The following is a 27,398-nucleotide window of genomic DNA, read 5'->3' as shown; positions in this document are numbered from 1 at the left end:
GACCAAGTTTTCATTGGGCGGTTTGTCGCAGGAAAAGAAAAAAAAACCCCTCAAATTCCATTCAGGGGCTGCACCTTGCCAAAATTAGGTCATCTAGTCAATCTGGTATGGCTGGACCGTGTATGAAATGCTAGAGGGCATTTAATTTGAAACGACGGATACAGGAAGTGGTGACACCCAGCCGAGGTGACCAATGAAGTTACGACATTGGCTGGCCTCCGGCCTAACCCTAACCCGACCAGTGGCGTAACTTCATCACTCAGTCAGTGACCTGGTCAGCTGTGACAACAGAAGCACCGATTCCTCTGGAAATATCTGTCAGCTTTGGCGTTTTCTGCCAGGAAACTGCCTAATATGAGAGATAAGGGGGATTTAACGAAACTAACTGACCCACGGGACTGATATTACTTGTAACATTCTTTCTCAGCCCTGGAACTGAAACCATTTTCTGATGCCCCCAAAAAAATATATATGTAAATAATTAAATAAATGTAAAATGTTAAATAAACGTGCGACAATTAGTTGACTAATGGCTTGAGCTAATGACTATTGGTCAACTAAGAAAATCTTTGGTCGGGGACAGCCCTAAAAAATTCCCTCTTTGTGTCTCGACGGACAGTGTCTTCCTGTTGAGCTGCAGTGGAAGGATTGTAACAAAAAGAGGGGAATTTGACACACATTAGGAGATATTGACTACATTTGATTAATTTGGATGACTGAAGACTCATGTTATAAACTTTTATTATACATTTTTGCATGGAAAAGGGTTGTGGATTTCGTCCCCCATCACTTACATTGTAAGGGCATTATAAAGGAATCTCTTAATGGCCCGTATGAACAGGATGAATGATTACAGCAGGAAAAACATGTCAGTGTCCTTTTGGGCACCTGGCTGTTTTAGGACAGACTGGAAAAATTGTGAACATATCCTTTGAGCCATAATATTTCTACTTTTCGCTATAGTGAAAATTTTAAAACCAATATGGAGGATATGCACCTGTGGACTGTCTACCAGCCCAGGAACAACAGATGTAATTTACTGATAGCTAACTCTGGTGCAATTACTTTTAATTGTGTGCTGTCCCTGCAAAAATAAACAAAAAAAAATACTATACAGGTGGACTGTAGGCAAAAACAAACATGTTTTAACTTGTTTGCCTGTGTTTGCAGACAAGTATTGTAGAATAATCAGAACTGAGTCTGTGTCCGCTCTTCCTATCTGTCCATTTTGGAGAATATCCGGCCTTTAAGAGCAATGATAGTGAGAATCTACAACATGAATTTTTGTGCATATTCACCCCACAACTGTGGCTCCTTGCTTACAGATAAAAAGAAGTGGATGGTGACACTGTGTGTATCAGAGGGGAAACATGACAGTCTGCCTTCCCTTGGCCAACACAAACAGTTAGCAGTGAAAAGATAGTTGCATATGAGGGATCAGCAATTCCAAATGGGAAATATATGAAATATGCACACACACACAAAAAACGCCCCACTAGTGACATTGATAATGTTTACAGCCACATTGTCTAAGCAGAACTGTAGTGGATGGTTAGATAATGGAATGTGCTTCGTGTTATAAAGTACAGCTGGTATTCCCAAGGCAAACTAAGAAGCTGAAATGTCTCCCAAGGATGATGAGAGTTAAGTTTGACTCTTGCTGACTGAAGAGCACAGTTGAGTGTACAGTGAAGGAGTGCCCCGAGCGCTGCCTGCCCTCTAACCAGACAGGATCTTTCACTGTGGAAAGCAGGTCAGGCAACATTGGAGTTTCCCCTTCAGACAGAGTGTGTCTTTGAGAGAGGGACATAAATAGCAATTGTCAAGACACAGCACTGGAGAGTTCACTTTCTCATTGACTAAAGACCTGAACTGAAGGGAGGGGTGTTAGAGGGATGGTGAGGGCCAGAGTAGGAAAGAAAGAAAGTGTTACTACTCGATCTAGTTTAAAATTGACAAGAGGAGAAGGAAGAAGAAGAACGAAGGGAGAGGACATGAGACAGATACATCAGCTTTGTTGGCAAATGAGTGTGTGTGTGTGTAATCATGTGTATTTGAATTCTCCAAACACACACACACACACACACACACACACACACACACACACACACACACACAACCAGAGGAAAGGGGCATGTCTTGCAGGCATGATCAGCTTAATTCAACAGATCCCATTGTTCTCCTGCCTAAGTGGAAAACCCAGCAGAAGCATTTCTCACGGACAAGCTACTGTACATTCACTGGAGCTACTCCTGAGGGGTAATGCTAGTTCCCATGGCAACTCCTGCACTGGACTCATAAATACATGGCAGGGATAGGCTTCAGTATGTCTCCATAGAGCCGAGTCAAACATGCAACTTTAGCGTGCATTTCTGAAATCCCACAACGTCCTTGGCCAGTACTCTCCACTCAGGTCATGGGAATTACTATTAAGTACTTTTAACCAACATTTCAAAAAGTATTTGAGCGATGAAAGCTGACAATCTCAAACTTTATACAGTGGTTGCGCAATGTGTGTGTTTGTCAAACATGATAATAGACTCTTTATAACACTACACTTATACTGTTCTGTATGGTATTTTAGTAGCACCATGTATGTTTTGTATGAGGCATATAAGTAGACATGTTTAACAATTATCATGGTTTTAACAAAATATTGTACAGTTTAACCAGAGCAAAACATTTTAAAGAGGAGTTAATATTGTGTTTCCAAAAAGGTGAAAGGAACTCACAAGAAACAGAGAGGCCATGATATTCTGATTTTTTAGTCCCTAGTATGGGTCAAAATCCCAAAACACCGGATCCTACATTTCCCATAATGCAACTCATAGCATCTTTTGATTAGACCCTCCCTGCCTGGTGAACTCCCATGTCTTTCAAACTCATTGCCCCGTAGTTTCTAATGCATGTTTTCAGTCTGCAATCTCAAACCTGAGATGAGACTTGATGATGTGATGTAAAATTTAAAGTCCCCCTTTAAAACAAAAACCATCTTAACTTTTAATATTGATGAACAGTTTTAGAAAACCTCACAACTAAAAATGTTTATCATGTCATTTTGAAAATATGTCAATATTGGACATCATCATCATAATGTCTAAATTAAAAATACGCTTTCACCATTTCTGCTTTTCCTAAAAGGCAAAAAAAAAAAAAAAAAAAAAAAAAAGAGGCGCTCTCCTCAGGGCCATCTCTTGTTATAAAATCATCATGATAATATAAAGCATACACAAAGCATATGAAAAGTGGCCAAAAGTCATGCAACACCATGAGTTTGTATGCTCATATACAAAGCTGATAAATTAGAAGCTTCAATGCTTTGAGCGATTTTTGAAATCCCCAACGCAGCAAAGCTGGAGGGGGCAGGATGAGGAGAAGCCCGATAATCACACAGCCGTGACCGTTAACCGAGGCAGAACCGTGTCACTCTGCCCGCATCCTGCACAGACCGGGGTATTAGTCATTCTGCTAAATAACCATTAACTCGCAATGAACAGGAAGGAATAGTTGAAACGGATCCATTTCACTGGGTCGGGCCAGTTGGAGGCCACGACAGACATTTCAGCTGCGGTTTACATGAAGAGTAATAACTTGAAGCTGAGTTTGGCATCCACGTTGAAAGAACTAAAGAGAGTGAAGGAGACAGGAGGGAAAGGAAGGAGGTGCAAAGTGTGACAGAGTGGAGGAGAAAGGCACTCTGAGTAAATGATTCTTTAAAAACTTCCCCAAGCACATCAAACAGGAAGCTATGTCCACTTCAGCTCAGTGTTGGAAAAGACTTGCTGAAGGCCTGTCTGACTGTACAGGAACTCAATGACTGTCTAGTGGCCCTTTACACCAGCATGAACATTTCTGGATCATCCAGGAACATTTTTAGGAACTTAACCTGTGTTTTGACCAAAGGATCCTGGTTCTGAGCTAAGTCCCCCTCTCCCCCCACTTGCAATGTATGCTAGCCAAGCGGATGGTGGACAACCTGTCATCAGGCCCGCTTAACACCTGGGCAAGACAGGTGAATACAGAGAATCACCAGTGGATGGAGAAGCTTATTAACACAGCTTACCACACCATAAAGAGTGAACAGCCGTTCACCACTTATGAAAAGATGGTTGCACTTCTAAAGAATGGAGTGGATCTGAGTGGGATCCAAATGTATCACTGATGTGGCATGTTGAAGGAAAGTTAAAGTAATTCTGCTCTTACATTATAGTGTTTAGACCCAAAACATGACTTTTATTGAGGGTGTCATCTCATACAGCAATATATGATTCACAACTTAAAAAGAATGTGAGAGGAGGGTAAAGTTCGGAGGTGGTGGCAATGGCCCCCTTGGACCCTGTGCTTCCAGTAACCATGGCTGTGATTATGTATGTGTGTGTATGAGAGAGAGTGAGAGAGAGAGTCAGTCTAGGGGGGCGTGTTTGTGTAAAAACTAGTGTTAAAATTTCAATCTTTTGTTGTTTAAGACGTATTACATTTTTTAATTCTCTCACTCCTATAATTCTATATCAGGTGACGGATGTTCTGAAAGAGCTGCTGTACTCTCAGGACACTTTCGAAATATTATCCAGTGATGCTTGCGCAGATGGAGAGCACCGTGGAAACAAGGCAAGCAATCAATTCCTATTGCTTACTTAATCATACTGTCTTATAGTCGATCCCCTACGTCAACTCCATTTTTCTCTGCTTGTGTAAATCAAACAGATCTGCAAGTGCTGATACGGTTGGAAGAGCAACGCAGTGTCTACAGCTGTTAAAGGACTTCCAACATCTGCTCTTTTTTTGTTGTTTTGTTTTGCATGGAGACAGAGGCAGGAGAGTATGTTGAGGGCTTTCTAGCACAAACTCAAGAGGGAAGCTTTCACAATATGCAGCTGCTGAGGTTCAGGGAAAGTAGAGAGGAGTTCAACCAGTGTTGCCAACTTAGAGATTTTGTCGCTAGATTTAGCTACTTTTCAGACCCCTTTAGTGACTGTTTCTCAAAAAAGCGGTCAGTGACATTTAAGACTTTTTGGACGAACCTCTTCTGCTTGAAGGGAGTCGCCAGTATTTTTCAGTGAATGAGAGCTAATGTGGATCTCTGGATTGACTGTTCAGTGGGTGGGACGGAGCAGCAGTAAATTCAATGGACCAATCATCAGCCAGACACAGTCGTGAATGAGCTGTGAATGTGTGTACCTAATGACCAATCATTGATCCTCATGGTTTTTATTCTAAATGATTTAACTTTACTAAGTTTAATTTTGTTTTGACAAAATAGACAGCGTTAACTATAGTGAATTTATTCCAGTACATGATCATCTCTTTTCACTTTTCATGATACTTCACTTAGTTGATACAACAGCCTGCATAAATATTATTATTAGAGGTTTAGAAAAGGTTTAGATGCACATTGAGGAGCTGCTTGAAAAGAAAAATAGCTAATAGCTAGTTACAGTCAGTTTAGTTTAATTTAAACTTAATTTTCTTTAAATTTTTAAAAATCTTGTATATATGTAATTACATCATGTTGTCACAGATATGCAAATTAGCACGTGATGTCATCTAGCGACTTTTCCTGCAGGCTTTTCCCACTGAAAATAATTAGCAGCACTGAGTTCAACAGGTAGATCTGTAAACATGAGGAAGCTTTTCTTAAGGTGGACGATTCTGGTTTCATTTTCAGCCCATCTCATAGAGAGATTATATTACCTACATTATTTCCCCAGTGTGAAGAGGGAGCTCCGGTCCTCTGTGGTCACCAGCCTGCAATACCGTTTCCAGGGTGTTGAATCCCATCAAGTGTTGCTAGCTGCATCAAGGCTCATGGATCCTTGAGAGTGGCCTGTTTACCATCAGGAGCTGGCCAGCTATGAAAGTGACATCACAGTCACCAAGCACTTTGCCGATGTGCTCGACAGCATGGGCTGTGACTGGGAGAGGGCACGGCGCATAGAGTGGCCCTGTGCTAAGGTCATCATCAACTACCACAAGGCCTTGAACAGAATGCCTGGCAGGACTTTTTTGTGGATGAAAGAAAAAAAAAAAAAAATTCTGCAACCTCATCTTCATCATGGAGCTCGTCATGCCTCTGTCCACAGCATCTGTCAAGAGGGGCTTCAGTGCCATGAAACGTATCAAGATGGACTAGAAGAGCAACCACAGTGTAAACACACTGACGAGGCTGCTCTTCATTAGCCTGAAGGGTCCAGACATGGAGCAGTTCAACTCCATGTCTGTAGTGGAGAGGCGGCTCACGGAAGTAGACAGGAGGCGCTTGAAGTGAACACGTGCATACAAATATATGCTATGCTATTATGTTCTTTTTTTCATGGTTCTATTTTAACGAATACATTTCTGCAGATCTCTCAGCATTGTCTTATTATCAAGATCATCCATACTCACTGAAATGTTATTATAATAACTTCTGTTCTCTTCTCCCTATGTATTCCATACTCTCTGGCTTTACACAAAATATGGACAAACCTATATTTATACACCATTCATTAACTGATCCAATATGTGCCTAATTTTATATTTTGCATTTATATGTAATATGTCAACATTACATATCCATAACTAAGAGAAAACAACCAAATTCAAAAGGGAACTTCACTGTTGTACATATTCTATGAATAAATCACCAAAATTAAGGGGTAAAAAAAAAAAGTTATTTTCATTTTTTGCTGCCAGGCAAGGGAAAATACACAAGGGGCCAGTAAAACTCTATGCAGCTCTGAATGAACCATTTACAAAAAGTGAATGCTGCATGCACATAACATTAAGTGTACACGTTTACTGAGTAAAGGCACAAATGCAAAGATCGATTTCTGGATTTCAAGAATTGTTTATGGATCATTGAAATAAGACTCACGATTAATCGGAAAATCGATTTTTTTCTTCCAGCCCTACAACGTACAATGTTCACGAAGACAACAAAGACAGGAAATACCACAAACCAATTTTATCACCTGAAGCATCACTATGTAATAATGGAAATAGATCTGAACAATCAATCTTCTACTGCAATATTCCAAATCGCAGGAGGTGCAGTACTTCTTAAAAGGTAAAACGTGTGTCAAAATACCATTTTAAATTAAATGTTGTCGTGCTGCAGAGACGTCCTGGCATACACATCATATTCTATAGACTTAATAAAACATCTTTGTTTTGTACAGATCCCTGCAAAAATCAGAACATAATCATTTTAATGTTTTTCAATCAAAATGAGAATAAAGATGTAAAAATGATCATTCTCTCTAATATCACAAATCATATCACAATTGCAATATCAGTCAAAATAACCGCAATTAATTTTTTTTTTTTTTTTTAATCATTCAGCCCTAAATGGAAACCAATCATTTACACTCTAATCAGCAATTAGAACCATCCCCTGGAACAAGTAGCAAGGCTTTCAGAGTAACACACCCACAACAAACCGTAACCCTTGCTAAAATGTGAACAGGTGTTTTTCCTTTGTGGTATTTCCACTTCTGATGTCATATAAGACAACATAAATGCTAAATGTTGCTGTCTTCATGTATGGAACAAAGCCATTGTTAATAAAAATCTTTGCAGTTCTTGGGATGTGGTTGAAACACAAAATGCACTTAAGGAACTTTTAGGTCCCGGGTCTACTTAGTTCTTGAAACTATTTCATTGAAAGGCTGCCTGACTGACTCAGCATTTGCAGAGTAAAAAGACTATATGTCTAACTTTACTGTCAGTGCATGGACCGTTTCACAACGTCACTATAGTGTAGGGGTGTGTGATATGACAATATTAGACTGTGAACGATTAAAACGTCACTGCGATCTGCCTTCACAGAGAGATAATTAGTATTGTGCTACAGTGCACATTGTATCAGTTCAGCTCTGTGACGGAGCACAGTCTGCTAATAGGAGGCTAACGGGTAACAGCACCAACATAGCGAGCACCTTGTGCCACATCTTGAATCTGCTGGTGAAATCTACAGCAGTTTTAATGTCCTGCTAGGAGGCTCACCTGCTGCGCATCATGTTAAACTGACAGCTGGGCTGCTGGTAAATGCCATCGTTTAGCAGTTAGCTTGCCTGCTAACCGGTAGCACAAACTTCTGTCCTGCTGCAAGCTAGCATGATGTCAGCTCAAGTGTACTGTGTTGGTGCCTTTTTTTAAATGATGCACAACCTGCTAGCCACTAGCTTCTACACAACTATTTGCTTTTCAGCTGTGACACTAGTTTGGTTTTCCACTGCAATGTCCATTTTAAACAAGGCAAAATAGACTTACTTCTTTTTAATGCAACTGCTCTTCTTTATTTATGGAACTGTTTGTTTTAAAGGCGCAGTGTGTAGAATTTAGTGGCATCTAGCAGAATGTACTTGGTAAAAATGTAATATAATGTTCATAAGTATGTTTTAAGTGCTTAATCACCTGAAAATAAGAACCACTGTGCTTTCATTGCCTTTGAATGAGCCCTTTATATCTACATAGGGAGTGGGTCCATGTTGCACTGCTATGTTTCTACAGTAGCCCAGGACGGACAAACCAAACACTGGCTCTAGAGAGGACCTTTCACCCCCCCCCCCCCCCCCCAGAGTACTATTCAGTAACTTGCAAAATAGTCTTCAAAACCACCATGAAAAAGAACCGTGATAAGCTTGTGGATTGTGATCCTGCCTGAAAAAAATTGTGATAGGATGTTTTCGCCGTATCGCCCATCTACTATAGTGCTTGGATTGCCATACTGGCAGATGCTACAGTGCACAGTAACTCCTGCTTGCTTGAGAACAGGGTGTGTGGGAGATAAAAATTGTTTCATATTTATTTCCCATGTTACTGTTCCCAGTAACAAGATGGATCCCCTCCACCCGCCAATCCTCCTCCCACTGGTTATATGTATAGCTACAAGACAGCTGAGACAAGACCACGAGGGACATATAAAAGACGAGGAAATTAGTAATAGGTGGATAGCAGGAACCTTCATCAGAAATAAACATATCAAAACATAATTTCTGCTACAACAGTACAACCAGTGACAAAAAGGCCTGATATCAGCCAGATTTATAGATATCAGTGTACATGATAACATATGTAGAAGAATATCGAGTCATTACATGCAATGGGTTAACATAATAAAAGCAACATCTTTACAATATTCTACTTCCAAATACAACAGCGTTGAAAAAGGAAATGAGTAAATATGTTAAATTTAATATTTGATTTGGGAACAGGATGATATTTATTTGGCTACTGACAGTTGGTGGTTCTGTTGTATTGGATTACATTATATTGTCAGGAGTTCCTGGACTGTATTACACTGTAAGGTGCTCCAGTAATTTGTCCCATCTGTGCACGCCTCGCAATATACTAATGAAATCCAATATAACACTAAAACTTGATTATAAAGTTCTTCACAATCAGGCATTTATTGCACAGCTGTCCATTGCTTGTTTACAATAATTTGTAGCATGTGAGTTTCAGAAGCAAAATAATACAGCTGAATAAATGCTGGTGTAAGACTGTTAAAGACGAAACATTTATTCAGCAACCGCAAAATATCAAGCCGCTGGTACATATCTTTAGTCCATCTCGTCTTCAGAAAGAAAAAGAACTCGAATCGATCTAAAAATAAAATTTAAAAAAAACCCCAACACATCTATCTGATAGTTTAGACAGTCAGATATTTCCTCAAAACGCACCTGCCAAGTCAGACCATTCTTCCAACTAACCATCCATGTCTTGGCATTTACAGCTACATCTTCATCTACTCACTTCAAAGACAGTCTGAATGACATTTTTCACATGCCCTCTTAAGAAATAGGGCGACTTGTAGGAATGGGTGGGAGGGATGAGGATCCAAATCTCCCCTGTTGCTGCTTTTAGATGTTTGAAATGTGTCTTCATAGAGCAAGTGTGTCTGTAAGAGCACATAAAGATCTATGTCGAGAGACAGAATGAGAAAGACAGATAGAGATAGGTGGGGGCGGCAGGCACAGGATCTCTATTCCAGTTTTGAGAAAATTCCTAGCATATTTTTCCTTCTAAAGGACTTAGATGTCAATTTAATCATTTTGCCTATTTTGGTTCCCATTTAATGAAAATGCTAGTTGTACCGGAGCAGCAGTATTTCCCACTGGACAGAGGTTTTGCAGTTTGCAGTCTAGCACTAACTGTGTGTCTAATCCATCTTCAACTTCCCTTCCTTCTTTCTAGTCCAAGACGTAGTTGGGAACTTGCCCATTGCTGATGTGTTGCTATGTAAACACACAAAAGAACTTTGAAGCCTTTTGTCTTTTTAGGTATTCAAAACTTAAGACTCTGAGTATGTTCCATAGTTGCAGGTTAATTCAACATTTCCATATTTTTATTAGCTACAGTCATCTTTTTTTTTTTCTTGGGAGGAAAAAAAAACAACAAAACAAAACAAAACATGTGTCTTGGTGTCCAATCCTCTGTCATAGACATCTGACATAAATCAAGACATAAAGCGATATGAGAAGGTTTTAATTGGGCTGTATGTGTCGATAATAACAAGCCCGGCAGGCGGTGACATGAGAAGAACTGGGCAGTCTTTCACAGGTCTAAATGCCACATAACTGCCGAAACTCTGGGTGTGTCAACATCAGTTTGCTCAAGCAACAGAGCTGCCAGACAAACAGTGCAGAACTACAAACACCTACCTGCCTTGCCTTCGTACCACACTGTGAAACTCAATTTTTCATCTACCAGGCAAAGGAGCTTGGGATTGCATACGTAGGAAAAAAATAATAGCTGGGATGGGTGATACGGTGCAGGTATACTTACATCACATACACAAAGTGGACTAACACGGCCTCCTTTTACATCAGGAGCATGGATGGATCATGGGCTCTTTTTCTGGCTGTCTAGAACATTAATATACAGTTTTTACTGATACCTATGGGGCATAAAAAGTAGTTTAAGAAAAAGTTTAAATATTAGGCAGAAATAATGTGATGTTTTCATATGACTGATGATGAAAAAAGGCATTAAAATAGAGTCTTACAGGTAAAACATAAGACTCATGTAGGCTGTTATAGGAATTAAAGGATAAAGCTGGTGATTTTCTATATTTTTCTTATTGTCAACAAATCCCATAAAAAGACCAAAATCAACAATGAATGGATCCTACTATCAAGTATTGTGTTTCCAAAGCCTGATATATCTTATTCTTCTGTTGTTGTCCAAAAATTATTAAAAACGCGGCATTACTTGAAGAATGATATTTGACAGTGAAAAGCAGCAAAGCCTACAAATTCACTTGTTGGAAAATAAGAGTTTGATTAAAATGTTTGATATTTTTACGCAACAAATGCCGTAGTCAATTAATCGATTCGTCGATCGAAATAAAATTCACTGGCAACTATTTTGATAATCAAATAATCACTTATAATATTCAGTGGTTGCTTCTCACATGTAAGAATTTGAATTTCTGTCATACATGCTTTAAGAAATTTAAATGGGTATTTTTCTCTATTTTCTGACATTTTATAGACAAAACAATCAATTGAGAGGACAATCTGCAGATTAATCGATAATGAAACTAATAGTTAGTTGCAGCCCTAATCACAATTATCACTGATTGATTTTCCTTTAATCAACTTCTTGATTAACCAATTAATAATTTTAGAAATAAACTAAAATCACCAAAAGCCCATCACAATAAATGTTAGACCAGCAATGGCTGGTAATGCTGAGAGGAAAGAAGGTACCACACAAGTCATACTGGGTCATAAAATAAAAGATGTCCTGGCTGTAATTTATTGAGCAGTGTAATCCAAATTTATTCATTATCCCACTGATAGCTGCAATAACTGGTTGAAAGGGTTTGATCTGCTTAGACACAATTTACTGCTAAATGGAACAGACTTGGAAGTGCATGTGACTTTCATGGTGGATAGAAAACTCTATTTCAACATAAACCAATATGCATTTGACTGAAATAACTGGCAGTTAGTTGGCACAGTCACACCAGAGTGCCAGGTCAGGCTGTATGAGTCTAGCAGAGATTTCTGGGAAATAAGCTCACGTGGGGTGATGATTAGCATTATCAACCTTGGCCGAGAGTCAGTCGGTACGGTTAGACATACAGTTGTGGGAGTAAGGATACAGGAAAGCATCTGCCAACTCTGCCTTCAGCAGTACTATTGTGCCTATGAGGATAGCTGGGATACGCAGCACAGGGCAGCCCTGCGATTGCCCACGATGCTACTGTACGTACACTCACTCTCACAAGTCTCTTTTGGGTCATTTTATCCTCTTTGTGTGTGGGTTGTTCATCTGTACTGTCTGCAATTTTGTTATTTCTAGAAAAAAAGAAAAACCAAAAAAAAAAAAAAAACAACCAAAAAAAAACAACCCCTTCCAGGCCTGTTGTTACCTTGGCAGCAGCTAACAGAGATCCAAATAAATATGGCTAACACAGGGCTTATCTGCTTGGCTTACTGTAAGACTTACTAAGAGCAACCATAATAGGCGTAGGTAGGCTCCATGCGTGAGACATCCTTGGGTGTTGCCAAAAAACAAACACTCATTAACCCAGATACTACCGACCTGTTTGAGCGGTGTGCACACTGACAGATTAAGTGTGTGCACAGTATGTGTGTGTGTGTATAGTATCCTGACTCCTATTTCAATTATGAGTTAAGGTAAATATCCCGTGCTGCTTTGGGCCTAAGCTTGTTCAGGTGTACAGAAGGCGCTCCTGATGTCGTGGATTTGAATGTGACTCTGCTAGGTGCTCTCTCTCTTTGTTGTTCCTCATAGGGAGCTTTCACATGAGGTGCGTAATGCCCAGACAGGCAGCAACTACACGTGAGAAAAAATGAATCCAGGTAACTGTGTTTCAAAAGATGAATGTCAAAACTATTTAAACTACTTAGCTCTGAGCTTTATGTTTTTTTTGGAGTGGTTCCGCGTACTAGACATAATATTGCTCATGTGTCAACATTCCTGCCTTAAAAAGCACTTTCAGTATTGTTTTACCCTCTCTGAAACACACACACACACAAATATATGTAAAAAAACAAAACAGATTTTTTGTAATCATACACACCTGCCTGATTGTGACATTACCTTGTCACAGCCTGATTGATATACTTTACCTTTAAAAACTCAAGAGGGTTTTCTTTTGCACCTGCTGAACTGAATCAGACAGATCATGATGCACCTCATTCTTGACGCAACTCAGTTACTAGATGAGTCTGGATCTACTACACATTCATATATATATATATATATTGCTGTGTGACATGGCACATTTGCTCTTTTTGTTATGTTTCCTCTGACATTAGCGAGAGTGGTCTTTATTTCAGTCGAGGCGACGCACCCCTGTTATACAAGTCCGCTGCCTGGTGGCATTTGCTTGGTGGCATAACAGTGCGTCATAAGTACGACTGGACTGTGATCAAAAGACAATATTTGGCCATTAAGGTTATAAAATGATGAAACACAAAGATTAACTGGTTCTCAAACACAGAACATGCAGACTAGGCAGTTTTGGAGTGTAAGTAGCACCTCCTCTTATCAAGTTTGTAAATGCATTACTCAAGACCATTCTAGACAAATATGATGTGATCTTGTATTATGTAATGTAGGAAGCACAACCGATGCAAGTAACGTGTAAGAGAGGTGAGTTAAATGCTCCTGTTTGGCCTGCTTTGAAACAGGTTTGTACAATATGAATACATTTCTACAGATGTAGATAAATAGCATTTGTGCAGTACTGCATTAGTGCATGGTTTACAGGATTTTTTATCCATGACTGACTTAACCTTCAGTCAGCTGTGGATCCACACTGGAAAAGTGGAAGTCACTGTTTGCCACAATGCGTCACATACACCTTTCTTTTTCTAGCAATCTTTTTTTCCTCATAACAATATACTTTTATGACATTTTAATTGACATATTAATTTATATTTTTCTAGTTATTACAACATTTCTTGTTATAGTGGAATAAGTTGGTATGTAATATAGAGCTGCAACAATCGGTCGATTCATTGATTGGTTGAGCGAGAGAAATCTGATCTGCAACTATTTTGATAATCAATTAATTGTATAAGACATTTTTCAAGCACAAATTCCAAACGTTTGATGGTTCCAGCTTCTAAAAATGAGATAATCTGCTGCTTTTCCTCATCTTAACTAAAGAATATCTTTGGATTTCAGTTTTGTTTGACAAAACAGGACATTTTGTAACCATCTTTGGCTTTTTTCCATCAATTTTCTAATGTTTTATAGACCAAGCAATCAATCAAGAAAATAACAAGCAGATTAACCAATAATGAAAATAATCTTTAGTTGCAGCTCTAATGTCATAATCCAGAGAAAACGATCAGGCCTATTATTGATAACTATCAGACTCTTGCTGTTGCACGCTCATTATCAGATCCCTTGTATACTTTAGAGTGCATCTGCCAATTCCAGTTAGCGAAGATACAAATGTTAAAATTTACGTCAGCAGTTTGACACACACACACACACACACACACACACACACACACGAAAAAGGTCCTATTTACTGAAGAAACCTCACAAACTGGTGTTGTTACTGCAGCTCCCTGGGCTCCGGCTGTACACATTTAATTACTTGTGACTTTCATTAGCTACAGAGCAGGCGGCAGAGCACTCCTCTGACCCCGGCTCTTCCTCAGTCTGCATGTCTGCCATGCACTAGCTAACCACACCACTGAGGAAAGCCAGCCTGTTGCTGACAAACAGCTGGAATAATTGCCTCCGCTTAAAACATCAGACAAAACCTCAAGTTCTCCTTATAGGCAGCATTTCACACTGCATCAAACCAAACTTCAGACAAGTAGAACCACGACACTTAAATGAAAGGTTTTGAGCATTAATATGCAATTTAGAACCGCGTAATGAACAAATGTGAGTCAGAGCAATCCCACGGTTTAACATTTCCAGCATAAAACTGAAACATTTGGTTATAGCTGCAATGTTTACGCTCTTAGAGCAACATTTGTCAGCAAATTGGCAAAAATATGAAATCCAACAGTGAATTTAATAAGTCATAAGTCACTGTAGATAAAAGATTCAAGACAAGATACATATGCAGCCAAAAACATAATAAAAAGCTACACTATGTGTGAAGGTCTATAAAAAGGATGAAAGAATCCTATAATAGGTTCCAAATGAAGTGAAACGACCGGAGAGCACTATAACTCACACTGTAGCTTGATAGTGCTTAGATCCCTTTCACATAAGATTAAATAATGTGACAGCACACTCCCACCACATGCTGAAACAAAAGATGGCTCCTGCAATTTGCACTTTAACATTTTCATCAAAAAAATTGGGTGGTGAGGGCAGAAAGGTGATGTCTTCCAAATTAATCTCTTTCAATGAGTCACCGTCCCAGCATCTCATGTTAGCAGAGAAAGCAGGACAATAACATCATTTTAATATTTCTAATCAATCAATGTGTGGCAATATGTTGGCTGACTGAACCAACAGAGATATATATAGAGATATATATATATATATATATATATATAATATATATATTGTCCATCACATTTATATGAATCAGGGTAGACTAAACATTAGAAACATCTCTTAGTATAACACAATACGGTTCAACAGCAGCACGAACTCAGTCTCCAAAATGACCATAAAATAAATCAACACCCCTTTAAAACAGATGAAATAAAAACTGAACATTATATTCCTCATGAAGGTTGATTTATTGCAGGACTGTTGTATCATGCTGAGTCAGCTTTATCTAGGTGCACCTAATAAAGTGGCAACTGATTGTATCTGTCAGAGTTAGCCAGATCACAAATGCAACTGCATCGGTCTTGGTTTTCGTGGACTACATGCAAATCAGGGTCGGTCCAACTCTAATACAAGAGTGGTTGTAATGCACCTGAAGCTGTTTGGTAATGGATAAAAACTCCAGAAGAAGAATGACGTGTGCACTTTGGCAGTTAAATTAAAACAATAACAGTTCAGCTAGATAGCTAGCAACTATCCATAAACATCCACCCTAACACAAACATATGAATGAAATGCGTTTATGAATTAAGAGTGAGACGAAAGTTTTCCACAGGATATCACTCACGCCACGCCACCCCCCCCCCATACAGATTAATGCTTTCTCTCTCACACAGATCATACAGCGCTAACCGGGGATCAGATAAACGCTTCAACAGCTCGTTGAACCTTATGTATGACCATATGTTTTGAAATCGCTAGAGCCGCTTTCTTCCGGTCGCTTTAATGAGAGAGAATGAGGTAATGACATTTCAGCTTCCACATACTGATGTAGTTACAGTTCGTAATTAAGATTACATATGTATCTTCAGGAGACAAATGGATTTACACCTTTTCTACATCAACCACCTCCAAAGCTATCCAATCTGCCCAAGATACATGATGCGATTAAATGTAAATGAGGTTAAAGGCCAGTGATGGAGATCTTGTCCTATCCTATCTAGAGACGTCTCAAACCGATCCTATGGATCCGTATCGGGCTGATCCGGGTACATTTTAAAGAATCAATCAACGAAAATAAAGTCAACCCTTTTATTACTGTCCACTTCAGCCTGCAATGCCTTCACCACAACATACAGTGCAAGCATTTAGCTCATATGTATTAGTGAAAATTAGAGAATGCAATTGTGAAAAATGGTTCAGGCTCATCGCTGTGAGGCAAAATACACAAATTCGCTCAACTCCCCGCTAACTCTCCGTTTCTCATTGGGAAAAGCAGTGTACAAAACACTCAGCTTGCAGCTTCTCATCTTTAGCTGTCGCTGACCGTCACTTTTGCCTGTTACAATGACAAACATTGACGGCGGCAGATCAGATCAGCCGTCTCAAGTTAATGTTTATTCTGTGAGTAAAATCAAACTTGGCTGTTGTCGGGTTTGTGTGCTCTCTTCAAGCGCGGCGTCTGTAATAAGACAAAGACCATTTGTGAGGAGAGAACCTCCAGTCTATAACAATGCTGTTCAATTGTAAGTGGACTGAATGTTTCTGTGGTTCCAACAACTCCAACAGAGTGATATGTCTTCTCAGGAGTCACTTTCTCCAGTCAAAATTTCATTCATATCATATCAATAATTAAAGCTTATCAATAATATAATAGTTTGGAACCAGGACCTTTGGAACTCAGATTAAGTAGCTCATGAAAAAATGTGTGCAGAAGTTAGAAGGTTACACCCGTTATTTCAATGTGTCAGATACATATTAAATCAACACTGCGTATCGTCTGCTGATATGTAAATATAAGTGTCGGATGGGACTCAGTAGCTGCAGATATCCAATATTAAAAGGACTCGGATTGAGATCGAGGCCAGAAAAACTTGATCTGGACATCAGTGTTCCTATCCCACCTCTAGACTAGTTGTTCCACTGACAACCATTCTGCATTGTTTTTGTGGATAGAGGGTTTTTTTTTTTGTATGGATCTGAAAACCTATTCTCATCATACTCTACTCTACTTACTGAATTATTATGTTTCCAGCATTCAACAAGTACACCTCCCCTGAGGTTCTGAGAGCAATACTACTACTCATAAATAGGGAGTGTATAGGAACTGAGAAAAAGGAGACAGTTACAATTGCAATCTTGTTCTTTTCAGTGATCAAAGTAGCTGCAGCTATGAGTGAGTGAGAGCATCCTTAGAACCAGAAAGTTTGGCTTCAGTCACCTTTGACAGCAAAACACAGAGCTGCTGAAGTGTCTTTTAGCGTGACACCCAATCCACAGCAGCTCTAGTGATGCTGTTCTGTAGCTAACCTTAAACTTTGACTTCACTGTAGTGGAAAACAAACAAAAAGACAGCTTTCTCCCAAAGAGAGCAAGATAACATAACATTAAAAAAAAGAAAATTACATCGTCTCTGCTACCCTTCGTTAAACATGAAAATGAGTCTGTGGATGACACGGCCTACTCTCTGGAGAACAGTTATTTCCCAGAGAGGGCCACCTCAGTGAAGGCCTTTTCTAGCCCAGACAACGAGAGAATACTGTCGCCCTCGTAACAGCCTTAATTAAAACCAACAAGTTTTCATCATTAAAAGGCTCATTTTACAGACTGCAGCAATGTTAAACACAGCTACAGTGAGGGTGCTAATAAGAGGGAACTGTTAGTTGTGAAAAAAAAACTTTATTTAGCATAACTCATGCTTGATAATCTACATAATTCAAGGAAAAAACCTTCACCACTCACAAATATTATCACTTTTCAATTCAGAGGATGATCACATAGATTTTTATGACCTTAAACAAAAGTCCAGATTTACAGCAATGTTACCTTTGCCACAAAAATACTAGCAAATGGCAGCAGGAGTGCTAATCCAATTGTATGATATAAAGTTATACCATATAAAAGCAATTTCTATTTGTGTTTTGTGAGTTGTAGCAAAGGCATATCATAGTCCAGCGGTTCTCAACCTGGGGTCCTTGAAGGGGTTCCAGGAAAATGGGGAATATTTTATTTTGTTGATTAGAAGTTATCCCGATGAGAAAATAAGAATGACTATTCTGTTCATGGTTTCACACTTTTCACTTTTAATCTGCCAATCTAGAGTATAAACAGTTATGGAGTAACTGAGACTACATCTTATCAAATATAAGTCCTTGGCCTGATATGTATCAATTTGGGGGTCCTTGACACCAAAAAAAGGTTGAGAACTACTGTCATGGTCTAATGACGTCTCATTAAATTATACTGAAACGCTGACATGGCAGACAAGTCAAATATGCTCAAAGCAACACAGATAAATGCTCGTGAATGAGGTAGTGAAGCTATTCTCCTGCCTCTGTTATCTTTTGATTGGTCATCTAATTTGTCTTGTTTCCAAGCTTGCTGTCACTCTGACAGTCAAAGGGCTTTTAGATTAAAGAGAAGCAAAATGACAGCAAAAACTATGACACAAGCTGTGACAAAAGGTGAGAGATTATGGTAGCTTTAAACAAACCCAGTGCAGACACAATTTTGGAGTAAATTTCATTGTTACAAAAAAATGTATATATATATATCAATAAGTTTATTTAAATTCCTGAGTGAGTGGCAGCTCTTATGTCTCCCATTACTAGCTGCCATTAGATTTGAAACACCATGTGAACCACATCTAGATTTTGATTTGCATATCACATCACAGACAAATCCTGTGGTGACCCGGGTTATGTGGCATGTGCAATTTGTGGGTGCAGTGTTTTGCATGTGTAACTGGCACAATAAAAACAAATCAATATCAATAGCTTAAACATTATCTACTGTGTGTGTGTGTGTGTGTGTGTGTGTGTGTGTGTGTGTGTGTTAGAGGTTTGAGATGAAGTGTCCAGCCATGCCAACGTGAAACAGTGTGTGAAACATGTTTGGATCATGCAGGCTTACCCAGCAGAAGAAGCTTCAGCTCCCTTCTTGCATCTCTCTTGTCTCGCCGGAGTTGTTTCTCGATCTCGGCGTTGATTCGTTTGGACTCCTTCGCCTCCTCACTCAGGCAACAAGCCATCATGGAGTCTAAAGTCATCACCGCATGAGCTGAAAAGCCCGTCTGACAAGGGGCGCAGGGCTACACCTCACACAAATAAATAAAATCCCCTCTGAGCAACAGTCCGTTTTCAACAAGTTATATCCAGACTCTGATAATGGAGCTTGCTGCAGAATCCGGCCTTCCTTCTTGATGGTAAAACTGCTGTCAAGTGTCAAATATTTGACAGCTTAGTCAAAGTCTTACGTAAATCCTCAGGCTACAGGGACTGACAGCTGATCACTGAAAATTTGCAATGCAACATGTCCTTGAACATCTTGGATGACTACAGATGGTGTAAATAATCATTGTCTTTAATGCACTGTCCCAAACAGCTGAATTTGTTTGGATCACTCTCTTGACTAGCTTGCAAGCTAAATGCTGCTGACGTTATAAACGAGCAACCGTTACAAGTTGATGAATTTTCAGTCTGCCAACACTTTTTAATCGCTTTCCCGCGTAGCTGGTTAGCTCGTAAGCCTAACACTCATCAAAAATCCGTTTTTTAAATTTACAACGAGCAAATTCGGTCCCAGAGATAGTGGGACACTACTGGCTGCCACTGCCACATTTGTACAATCCCTCTGCTGGTTGCCCGGCCGAGTACGAGCCTAGCCGCCCCGAAACCAACACTGTCCGCCCGCGCAGTGACAATGAGCGCCCGTCAAACTGTCCATCTAACGAGCAGACAAGACAGACTAGCTCACTGCTTCAAGCACTCGATGGACGACAACCTTTATCCGAATGAAACCAACGCTTTCTAAATTGAGCTCAAGAGCAGTTATCCTCCTAGGAGACCGAGGCACCCAGTGACCAGGGGAGCTAAATGGGCGAGCTAACTGTTAGCTAGCTAGGTTAGCTCAGCTAGCCATCCCTGAAATTGCAGCCAACTAGCTAAAAAGCAGAGAGCTCGGCCTGACAGAGGACCTTCATTTCACAGAGCTAGTGTTCTTCAAAAGATCTCAAACCTCCCCCAAAAAATGCGAAAACGTCTTACTGACAGTCAGATGGACCACTGTAGTCCGTGCATTTTATCGCTCCTGGTATTTTTTTTTCCTGGTGGTGGTGATCGCTCCTCGGCTCGTCACCCACTCCTCAGCCCCGGTGTGGCGCTGATGTTGACGTCGCTTGGGATATAATTGATTGGCAGAGGCACAGCGAATGAAAACAGAGCTCGTGGGCGTTTTGGGCGGGACTTGACTGGTTTGTTAAATTACCAAGTTTGCTTGAGAGGAAGGCTTCCTTCTGGAGGCGTGTCTGACATCTGACTGGACGGGCAACGCCCATCTGTCACAGAGCTGCATCTACACATCGTGCTCATCCTGCTGTGCTGTTTGTTTTTACTGAACTTTACAGAGGCCTACAAGACATTCACAAGTTGAAGTATTATCATTGTTATACTGTTTACTTTTGGTCAATATTCTGTATATCTCATGTCACTCTCTTCAATTTAAAATTTAAACCTGCAGCAGCTCTTCTCACTTGGAGTATATTTTACATATTTATTATTGTTAAGAATTTCTTTCTTTTTTATATTATTTAGGATCACTTAACTCTGTGTATATTTTTGACTGTTATGCACCACAACACCAAGGCAAATTCCTTGTATGTGCAAACCTGATTCTGAAGTTCACTTTGTTAAAAGGATGTTCAGACATCTGTCTGCAAACAGTGATGTAAAGAAACTAAGTGTATTTACTCAAGTACTTTACTTAGCCAGCCTACAGTGTTGAGGTACTTTCCATTTTATGCTACTTTATATTCCAGCTCCACTACACTTCAGTGGGAAATGTTGTACTTTTGACAGCTATAGTTACTAGTTACTTTTCAGATTTAGATTTTACATTCAAAAACATTTTATATGCTTATGAAATACAATGCATTGCTAAAGATTAAACCAGTGGTTTCCAACCTTTTTGGCTTGCGACTTGCAAACTGCAGTGTCTATTTTTGGCCCCTTGTATTGTTGATGTTTATGAGTCATTGTTGGCTCCACCAAACAGAGCAGCCCCCTGTAAACTTTAATTTAAGTAACAGTTTGTGGTAAAAAGAGGTTAAAAATTATGCAATATTCCACAAAATTTATGTTTATGTTATTATTTGTAAAAAAAAAAAAAAAGTGGACTTCAGTACCTAACTCTATATAAATGTGTTAAAACCAGACATTTACCAGCTACAACATTAAAATATTGTTGCATCAATATTAACAATCTGATAATATGATAAAATATGTCACAGTGATAATTTTTCTGTGGGACTAGAACTTTGACTTTTATCTAATAGTATATTTTAAATGTATTTATCTAATAATACCTCTGTACTTTCACTTAAGCTGGATTTTGAATGCAGGACTTGTACTTATAATGAAGTATTTTTGCATAGTTATATTAATACTTTTAGTTAAGTAAAATATCAAAGTATTTCTTCTACTTGATGCAACATTTATTTCCCAGTTACCAAAACAGTGCAATAATGTCAAAAAGTATACAATCCTACCATAATATCAGCTCTAGCTTTCTCCCCCTAAAAAAACACTTTGTCAACAAACAGAATAGGTAGCATCACAGATACTGTCAATATTTGAAGTGTATTTCCTTCCTTTTGTTATGGGTGATGGGATAAGGAAAGTGTCTTGTGTTTTCCAGTAAACCCAGTATTACAGACAGAAAGGCTCATATTTACTTTGTAATGTGACATATGATACAGGTCAAAGAAACGCTGTATAAATAGAAATTAACAAAACGATTTCACAGTTGTTCGGTCATGACCCTGAGCCATTTAACACCTGGGAAGCTGTGTAACTTCAGTCATATCTATAGCTTTGTTCTGGGCCCCGTTCTTCATGCGTGGATAACTGGGTTATCCACATTAGACTGTTGACGATTTGACATGAGTCTGGACTTTTTGGTTCTTCGAAACTGGCTTAAAATTCATCAGCAACAAGTCCAAAACTGCTAAAGTGCAGGTTTATTGACAGTTTGCTGGATCATCATGTATTAGGATGAACCACAAACATGAACTCGCTTTCAGATACAAATGTCTCTCTTTCTTGAACTGGGAAATTCTTGATATACTTCTTATACTTTTTATATGCCATATATCATATTAGGATTATTATCAGTGACTCATTTTACAAAAAACATTAACATGTAGCTGGTTGAGGTGGAGCTCATGTTGGCCACTTTATGCAATCTATTATGATGCATCATATTTTGTAAGCTCGCCATATGTTTTGATTGTAAAATATTAATCTGCAAAATAACTAGTAACTAAAGTTGTCAAATAAATGTAGTGAAGTAAAAAGTATACCTTTTACTCCACAGCATTATACTTTTCTATTACTTGAGTAAATGTCCTTGCTGTAGTTACTTTCCATTACTCATCAGTAATACAGTAAGTGAAGTGCAAACATTTGCACACTGGGCTTGCACAGTTTTGGTGGTGGTTAAGCTTCAGTGAGCAATAATTTGAAGAATTTTAAAAGCAGCTAGCAGAATGCATTTTGTGTTTCATCTATGAAACAAAAATTATCTGCGGTTTGGTCCATGTACAGCAGAGAGGTATTAACTTTGAAATGTTTTGAAAACTTGAATGCAGAGGTGAAACATACTTGTTATCAACTGTACTTTCCACTGATTAATTCATACAAACAAAATAAGAAATTCTTCAGGGAGTTTTTTTAGGCTTTTTCAGGCTTCCGTGTCAGTTAATGATTTGTTATTCATCCTGTCGATGTCATTCAGCTCTGACCAGGGTTTTCCTTTGTTATTGCACCGAGGAGGATGATGATGACAAAAGCAAAGGACAAATTTCTTTCTTAGGTGTTAACCACCATCATCGTTCCTGTATCAAAAACATTTCAACTGTGTCACTGTGTATCTTAATCCAACAGTGAGAATGAGCCGTTAGCCAATCTTGTTGAGCCAAGTGACATCTTGTGGACATGAGATGTAGTTGCAAGACTGATGTCCAATAAGACACATCAATTAGGAACTTGGTGAAATGTTGTCATGTTTTTTTTTTAGTACTCTGTGTTTTTGACCTGAGACTGTAATCACATTCATATCTTTATTCACAGGTATTTGAAATAGGTGGAGTACACTAGTCTATGGGGTGTGGCTGCAGGTAATAAAGCAATCAAGTCAACACATCTATCTTAAACAATTAATGAATTCAGTTAAAAACATATATAGATTAATGTTTCACTTTGGGTGGAGTTGCTTGAAGGTTATTTTTGTTTGTTTGTTTGTTTTTTTGCATGTTCCAAGACTCAAATGCTAAAACTGAGGTGCGTCAGATGTCAACCACTTGTGGTATGCTCGGTATGATGAGGAAAATCTTCAGACATGACTCATCAGATCACAGCAGGACCTGCCCACATCTCACTAGTAACTCGTGCCACAAGCCTCCACAAATGAATAGCAACTTTTTTATTTGCTCAACAAATTTTTACTTTTTATTTACATTATTACTACTACTAGGCAAAGTGTAAAGTTATTGTAAAGTTATTGTTTTGACACTACTTTCTTTCAGTGCAATCTCACCTGTCAACAATGTGCAATTACAGTGGTATTACAATCAATGAAAGCACTGCTCTTTGAGTTTTACAATGCAAAACGCATGTATCTTTATGTGTTTTGCATATATCTTTATGCAAAATGCATATATGAACTTTTCTTGTTCCCTAGACTCTCTTTCTCTTTACTTAAGCATGTTTATTTTTTCATGTGTGTATGCTTTCCAACTTTGATTTTTAGATAACATATTCCCAAAGAAGAAGTTTTTGTAATGTAAAATGAAATGCACTCTACATTTGCATGTCCACAAATAATTAGAAGGAAAACTTAAATTGATATACAGCTGACCTTATTGGTGTAGGCCTGGCTATTCAAATAATGTAGGGCAGTGGTCCCCAACCTGGGGGTCGGGAACCTCAGGTTGGGGACAAATTTATATGAATTTTTTTCTGACCTTACTACTCACTTTTTGGCAGAACTGCTCACAATTCACAGACATAATGTCATTTGTGGTAAGGGGTTGCAAGACACTGCTTTAATTTAAGGTGTCACAAGCCAAAAATGTTGGGAAACACTGGTTTAGGGAACAATCAAAGAGCATTTGCTCTTGGGAGAGCTAAAAAAGGGCAGCAAGTGCAGAGAGTTCAGCAAGGGGATTTCAAATGATCCTTTTTAAAGCATCGTCAAATCATATGTTCTACTTGACATTTTTGGCTGGACTGACCACGGACCAGCCCTATAACCCCCAGCTATAACCCTGAATGTCTGTCCGTCACTGACTCACTAACTGAGTGATGAAGTTACACCATTGGTCAGTCAGCCCAGTGTTGGAGTTTCCTCATTGAGTGAGGGCAGTCTTGAAATAAGTTTTCAAAACACACATTCACCAACCGAAACGTCTCACATGGACACTCCAACACTGACCTCCAACCATCCCGCGGATACAAAGAGACACAACAGCACGGCAGCTAGCAGCTAGTTAGCATAGCTAGCATTGTTAGCACAGCTGTGCCATGCTGTGTGTAGCTCATAGACTGTATAAAAATAAGGTGTAGCTGCAGTGTTTCTGGTTTAACAGCACCGTGCTGGGCAGGTGACAGGCGTGTTTACAGTGTTTGTGTGCTCTGAAAGATGTCACGACACGGATATATAGTCACACAGCTGATGGACTGTTAGCCTAGCATGCTAATCCTACGTAAACATATGGATGAGACCATATATTTACAGACAAGATAGATAATTAGAATAGTTATAATTAAAATAATTTCTCTTTCGAATCAAACATCCCAAGATATGAGTTGAAAGTGTTGTTCTTGCAACTGCATTTATAACCTTTTTTTTTGACTCAAACATTTGTGATATGCTACTTCGGTACATTTTACCAGCAAATATTACTGGGACCACTACAGAAGATTGCAGATGAACATTTCATATCCAGGAATACACATTATAGACACTATCACTGAGTATCCCTGTAACAAATTGGCCACAATTTCTCACATTGACCATATACGGTCCAGCCATATACTAGGTTTCGACCTAGTCTTGTTAAAGTGGTCTCAGGGGGCAATTTAAATCTCATAAAAAATGTGTTTTTCTTATTGCATCCACAAATCAGTTTATCTGTTTCAACATTTGCTTTTTAATGATTACTTTTGTTGAACTTGCTATTTGCATAATACTTGTGTTAATTAATTGTCGGAACATGATGATCGTCTCCAGTATGTCACACTTTCTGATGGTTGTTGTTGGATTAATCATTGATCATCCTCTGGTTCCCACAGCAGCCCAGCAGCAGGGGACAAAGTCTCCTCTCCTCACTCTCTTCCTGCTGGTCTCTCTGCTACAGTTGCTGCCTGTGAGGATTCATCAGAAAATGAATATAAGACCTACAGGTCCTCCCTAACTGAACAAAGTGTTGCATTGTTTTTAGTTATTCAGATTTTCCTCTTCCAGCAGGTGAACTCCACAGATACCTAACCTCCTGTAACTGGAAGGATGAGGCAGATACCTGTTACCGTCTGTCAACGCCCTCTTACTGTGCAGTATTCCCCATTGACCTTTCTTTCTTTCTTTCTTTCTTTCTTTCTTTCTTTCTTTCTTTCTTTCTTTCTTTCTTTCTTTCTTTCTTTTCTTTTCTTTTCTTTTCTTTCTTCTTCCCTGTTGCTCCCCTCCCATCCACATATGAACTTCTTTTTTTCCAACATCAATTTCATGTTTATATAAATAAAAATGGAAGGAGATACAAAAACTTTTATGCATTGACTTGTATACTTGTAGCAAAAAGAGTTTTGTGTGCTTTAGTAGATTTATGTCTCTTCAGTGACATTTACGTTTTGTAACTTATGGTATTGTTGAATAGTGTCAAATAGAGTGCATGTATCAAACCTTTGTACACTTTGTACAAGACCCCTCCATAAACTCACACACACCTCTCTTGCTCTTTTACCTCACTTTGTTCCCATGGCAATTCAGAGCTCAGGTGATCTCAATATGAGACTATGAAAGCCTAGACAAACCGGTTCTGCAGGGCTGAGACAAAAGATTGACATCCAAATAGCAGCCGAGGAAAAGGAGTGACAAAATACTTGTTGAACTCTTCATCTCTGAAACTTTGAAAACACTTGCAAGGTGATTCATAACCCGCTGCGCTATGAAAAATCACTTGGAAATTCCCTAATGATTCCTGTGTGATGTGTTTGTAAACTCAGTAATGAGTTTATAGAGATTTTATTGTATTATGTTGTGGATATTCTATTGTATCACCATTTTTTTCATTTAGTGTGTATTTGTTATTATATTTTTTCATAACCTGATAAAACTTTTGGGCTGAAGTCCTTGTTTTCATACAAGCTTTCAGTATATAATAATTAGGTTACTGCTGTAAAACTTCTGTGATTTCACTCGAGCTCAGCTGAAACATGAAGCAGTGGAGCCTCTGCAGCACCGGGCAGCTGAAACTTTATCCGCACAGAAGCACTCGTTCATATTGGTGTCAAACCAAGCAGAATGAAAGAAAACCAGCTTCCGGTATATTACTTTCAAGATAATACTCTTCTCTGACAGCCTCATACAAAAGGCTAGAGTAAAAAATATTGACAATTAAATCATCTCAAATTTAAGATAAAATTGTATAATTTACAACTACTTTTATGATTTTTGTTCCACTCAACCAATAATCATCCATCCCATGTGAGATTTTTGTATGGTATCTTCTCATTGATATGTTGTGTTTTTTTATTAGTGAAAGCTCTGAATAATGCCAGATATAATGCCAATAAGATATCACATGCTGTACTTTTCATTAATGAAGTGTCATACATTAAAAACTCAGCTGGTGCAACATCCTGTGATATTCAGCCACAGTCTCAGGCTGTTATATTAAATTTGCTGTTAACAATTAC

The 27,398-nt window shown here is 38.8% G+C and overlaps 1 protein-coding gene across 2 annotated transcripts in view; it reads right to left on the bottom strand.

Annotated features, from left to right (window-relative positions):
- LOC137187855 (guanine nucleotide-binding protein G(q) subunit alpha) overlaps nucleotides 1-20,820 on the bottom strand; it is a 36,668-nt gene extending 15,848 nt beyond the window's left edge. Inside the window, exon 1 of one of the 2 annotated variants that reach the window (XM_067597088.1) lies at nucleotides 19,342-20,820. In XM_067597088.1, the coding sequence (XP_067453189.1) occupies nucleotides 19,342-19,477 (136 nt within the window). In that variant the 5' untranslated portion in view covers nucleotides 19,478-20,820. The remainder of the gene's footprint in view (nucleotides 1-19,341) is intronic. The other variant, XM_067597087.1, reaches the window with a different exon arrangement.
- Between the last annotated feature and the right edge of the window lie 6,578 nt (nucleotides 20,821-27,398).

Source organism: Thunnus thynnus, chromosome 8 (assembly GCF_963924715.1).
Source record: "Thunnus thynnus chromosome 8, fThuThy2.1, whole genome shotgun sequence".
NCBI lineage: Eukaryota > Metazoa > Chordata > Actinopteri > Scombriformes > Scombridae > Thunnus > Thunnus thynnus.
Note: the sequence above shows the minus strand (reverse complement) of the source record. Positions and strands in the feature narration are given on the sequence as shown.